Source organism: Halyomorpha halys, unplaced genomic scaffold (assembly GCF_000696795.3).
Source record: "Halyomorpha halys isolate HHAL.00 unplaced genomic scaffold, Hhal_1.1 Scaffold1594.1, whole genome shotgun sequence".
In the NCBI taxonomy this organism is placed as follows: Eukaryota; Metazoa; Arthropoda; class Insecta; order Hemiptera; family Pentatomidae; genus Halyomorpha; species Halyomorpha halys.
The window spans coordinates 113,389-118,457 of NW_027107170.1; the positions used below are offsets into that span (position 1 = coordinate 113,389).

Consider the following 5,069-nt stretch of genomic DNA (forward strand, 5'->3'; position numbering starts at 1 on the left):
TATATATATATATATATGTGTGTGTGTGTGTGTGTGTGTGTGTGTGTGTATATATATATCAGTAGCAGTAATATATACTACTGCTGACTAATAATCAATTCAATTCCTTAGAATTGAATGCTTCCCATATGTCAAAATCTTACAAGCAGCTAATTATTTTTACCAATTGTAATGATACAAAAATGATAATTTTTCCGAATGAAAACATTTATTGATCATGATAACGTTTACAGTGCCAAAAAAAAAAAAAAAATCTAACTGTCTTCAAAATTGTGACTTATCACATTCTTACCACAAGGCATTCAACTGAATTTTTGTAAGAATTATTAACAAAAAATAAAAAAGAAAACTGTGGGAAGGTACTCACATGAATGATAGTTCAGTAATCAATACAACAGCAAAATTGATGATCCAGAGAGTTGTCATTCTGGGTTTAGTCATTCAACTTCATTAACTCAAAATGAAAATCACTGCACTGAGAATAAACTGAATCCATTGTTTACTGATGAACAAGGAAGTCAGGAAATGATTAGTTTTTCAAGTCTAATGTTAGTTATGCTGGAGGGGCGATAAGATGTCAACTGATATGTATAATATTTCCTCATAGTTATAAATCTGACTTAAAATCTCTTTAACATCTTGATAATAATCCTAAGTACTTTTGGAGTTTCAAGAAATATTTCTAGGAAAGAAAACAGTAGAACCAGAACAAATCAAGTCTCCTTGAGCCTCAGGGTGAGGCAACTTGCCCCCCCTTCCTACACCCCTGGTTTAACGACCTTAACCACAGTTAGGATGGCAAAATTCTTAACATACATAAGTCTTGGTCATATTAATTTTATGGACAAAAATATAAACAGCAAACCATTTATCAGAATTCACCAATATAATGAATCTAAAAATTACAAATAAAATATAAAGATGAAATATGAAAAACTTACTCTTTGGGAAGCTGCACTTCAAGGTGAAATACTCCTTCTTCATATGGTGAACCAGGAGGGCCAATAATATCTAAAATAAAATATTATCAAAAATAATCATCAAGTATCATATCAGGAAAAGATTAAATGTACCTACTGGCATCCAAAATTGTAGTAAAATTATCTCTGATACAGCAGAAAATTCCAGACGGTGGGTCTTTCACAAAACTCTCTAACTCTTTTCGGAGTCGATTTGATATTCGAGGCGCATCCATCTCGACCAAGAATTCGTTCTCCAACTTCAAACACAAGGAAATTTAACCCGCTAAAATGGAGGTGACAATCATAACCCCTAAAGAATGATTAACCAAAGAGGCAGAGAGTCGTAATAAGCTGAATGTTGTTGGGACTTAAGTATGTTCTATGGAATAAAAAAAACTTTGGAAAATGAAGACTATTATTGAAGAAATATTTTTTACATAGAGACATTAGTTTAGCTTATCATATCGGTCATTATCTTCCTATCAAACAATTCTGTGTAGCCAATCATATAAGAACAATAGAGTGTTATCGGACACTAAATTTTGTGATACCTATTTCAGTACTATTGTACAGAAAAATATAGGTTTTGATTTATGTTTAAATCGAACGTATTCCAAAGAGAGCACCGTAAATTTTGGTTACTACTCTACTGAGTTATTCTTACAGACTACGGATGCAACATCGATGTCGATGTTTTTAAGCCGATGTTTCTAATCATCGATGTTTTACGTTTGTCCCAATTTTTCATTTTTTTTCCAAAAGTAACTAAATGAAAACCAAAAATTTACAGTATAAATAGATTCCTATCAACAATGTGGTTGAATAAAAAAGTACCTCCAACCTTCACGCTAACGACGTGATAAAGATAAATTACGACTAGAAAAACAACGATGTTTTAAAATATCATTGCATACAAATCTTTGCCAAAAATACATCGATGTTTTTGAACAACCATTTCAGTAACTCAAAGTGTGTTCCAAGGACGACGTATAGTCCGGCCAGTGGGAAGTGGTTTTTGCAAAAAATAATGCAACATTGATAAAAAAAACAACAATGTTTTGAAATATCAATGTTCAATATCAAAATAATGTTGCTACCAATACATTACCCAGAATACATCGATGTTTTTGAACAACTGTTTCAGAAACATGAGGTCTGTTCCTATGATCACGCATTCTTCGGCTTGTCAGATATGGTTTTTGAAATTAATAATCAACATCGACCAGAAAAAACATCGATATTTTAAAATATCGTTGCTTACAATACATTATTCAAAAGACATCGATGTTTTTGGTAAAAATGGTAATTCTGAATGAAAAAATTCGGTTTTGTCTAGCTGAATAGATAAATTATGTTGATGCAATTTGGAAAGTACGGTATCTAAGTGCCGAAAATGGTCTTCTTATGATTTTGAAAAAACTATAATATCATCAATATAGACAAGTACATTTGATGTATTAGCTAACAAAGAATTCATTGCTCGTTGAAAAGTTGGAGGGGTATTACACAGGCCAAAGGGCAAGCGAGTAAATTCATAGTGTCCCGTGTCTGTCGAAAATGTTGTTTAACAATTGAATTTTCGTCCATTTCGATTTTATGGAACCCTGAAGCTAAATCAATGGTTGTGAAAAATTTTGATCCGTTTAGTTGGTTTAAAAGATCTTCAATATTTGGAAGCGGAAATTTATCTGGTATGGTTTCTGAATTTAATTTTCTGTAGTCAATGACGACTCGAATTTTACGTTTACCGCTTGCGTCAGGTTTTTTTGGTACCACCCATATTGAGCTATTGTATGGTGAGTTACTTTCTCGTATTACTCCATTATTTAACAAAGTTTTTATTTCTTGATTTACATCATCCTTAAATTGTTGGGGGTATCTGTAATTCGCGTATAAATAGGTCTGTCAGTTTTTAAAGGGATCGAATGTTTTAATAAGTTTGTTTTTCTTAATTTGCCATCTTCTGTTTTTATAATTCGCGGATATTTCTTAAGTAAATTTGTAATTGATACTTGGTCTTCGTTATTTAAATGGGATACTCTAATTAATTCTTTTATATTTAATGTATTTAATTCATTTTCAATTTTATCCTTACTTTGTTTAACTTTATTATCTTTTATTTTTATATCACTGCTTATTATTTTGTCATGTTTATCCATTGATTGATCTATTTTTATTATTTTTCCATTATCAATTTTATTCTTTATTTCTTTAACAATATCATCTTTTATTTTTTTGCCATTACGTATTATATTTTCTTTATTATCCGTTGATTGGTTTAATTTTATTATTTTTCCATTTAATTCATTTTCAATTTTATTCTTTATTTCATTAACAATATCATCTTTTTTTCCATTGCCTATTATATTTTCTTTATTATCCATTGATTTATTTAATTTTATTTTTTTTCCATTTAATTCATTTTCAATTTTATTCTTTATTTCATTAACAATATCATCTTTTTTGCCATTGCTTATTATATTTTCATTATTATCCGTTCATTTATCTGATTTTATTATTTTTCCATTGCGAATGCATACATTTTTTATAATTAGGTTGTCGTTTTCCTCAAGATTCATTTTTATACCGATAGCTCGTATGGTTCCTATACCGAGCAATATATCAAATTTATCATTAAAATCACAAATTTCTGGGCGCGAGATCTACGAAGATCGCTCCGTGTCCCGGTTTTCTACCAGTAGGTGTTTTGACAATAAATTCGTCCGGAAATATTTTAGTTCCGTCGGGTACAGAACTTGGGTTTATGTAGCTAACTTGAGAAGCCGTGTCCACGAGCCATTGTTGTCCCCGATTGTTAGGTTTTTAAAAGTCTTTGTGTGATTTATTATAATAGTTATATTCTCTTTTGGATGTACATAAAGTTTGGTCGCGTCCGTATAGTCTTTCCATAATGTCTGAACAGCGGTTAAGTATAGCGTTTCTAATTTGGTCAACATCTATTAGTATCATATGTTTTAAGAAATCAGATAATTCAGGGTGTAAATTATGTAAGATATGACTGTTTATTTCTCGAACTTGACAATTCATCATAGCTTGTTTATTTTCTATCTCGTCATCAAATTGTATGCGAGAAAATATTAATGATCTTATTTTTGCTATTCTATTTATAAAATCAACTGGGTGTTCTCTTCTGTAAGGAAAGGTGTGCATGAGTTCGCGTTTTAATTGTTCCACAGTACGCGATTCTTTAAATTGTTGTGTTAAATATTTGAGTAAGTCTTCAACTGAATTGAACGTATTTGTTAACAGGCAGTCCCTAGCAAATCCTTTTAATTTTGATTTAACAATGGTTAACAACTGATCGTGATTTTGATTTTTTAACGTATTATTGTCTGAACATACATTATTAAAAATTTGTCTAACGTCCTTAACGAAAAATACTACATCATAAGGATTACCATCAAAATTGGACAAATGTCCATAATTTTCTTTGATCATTTGATATGTAATTGCCATTTCGGTAGGATTAGTTTCTAAAGATTCTGAATCAATATTACGCCTCTGTATTAATGTATCACCAGTTTTTACCATAAAACAAAATAGTAATTATGATAAAAATTTGTGTAAATATATATAAAAAAATAACAAAAAAAAATATAATGGTTTACAAAAAAAATGATTATACCTCAAGTATTCTTAAAGTAATTCCGGAGATCCAGTTCAGAAAAAATTCGGACTGGGGTTAAACTCAAAGAGTACCAAGGGTGATTTTTTCGTAAGCGGTGCCTTCAGTCTTCTTGATTACCAGAGGTCTTCGATCCTTGTAGTATTTTTGATAGTACAAGTGATGGAGTCTTCCTGTGGTCTTGAGACGGAAAATGGCTAAGAATGATCACGATTTTTTAATCACTCAATTCGAACCCAGTCCCTGTTCGGGCGCCAAATATGAACTATCACTCACGAAATACTAAAAAAAACTTTATTGGTATAATACAAACAAGAATGTTAACATAACAAGTGCTACTGAGCTAATGACACGTACTGTAATGCTAGCTAGACTAAGTAGGGAGACATATATATAGTGGTGGGGGATTAGTGCTGATGCTACATTAAATTTGGTGGTGGTCCAGGGATAACTGTCTACAA

General features: G+C 30.9%; 1 protein-coding gene across 2 annotated transcripts in view; it reads right to left on the bottom strand.

Annotated features, from left to right (window-relative positions):
* The window catches only part of LOC106690157 (ubiquitin-conjugating enzyme E2 T), a 19,659-nt gene extending 18,372 nt beyond the window's left edge, over positions 1-1,287 (bottom strand). For both annotated transcript variants that reach the window (XR_010842898.1, XM_014435488.3), the window contains exons 1-2: positions 1,078-1,287; positions 942-1,011 (exon numbers count right to left, since the gene is read on the bottom strand). Coding sequence is in view for 1 of the 2 variants with exons in the window: in XM_014435488.3 (XP_014290974.1) it covers positions 942-1,011; positions 1,078-1,195 (188 nt within the window). In the remaining variant the exon portion in view is untranslated. The remainder of the gene's footprint in view (positions 1-941; positions 1,012-1,077) is intronic.
* Between the last annotated feature and the right edge of the window lie 3,782 nt (positions 1,288-5,069).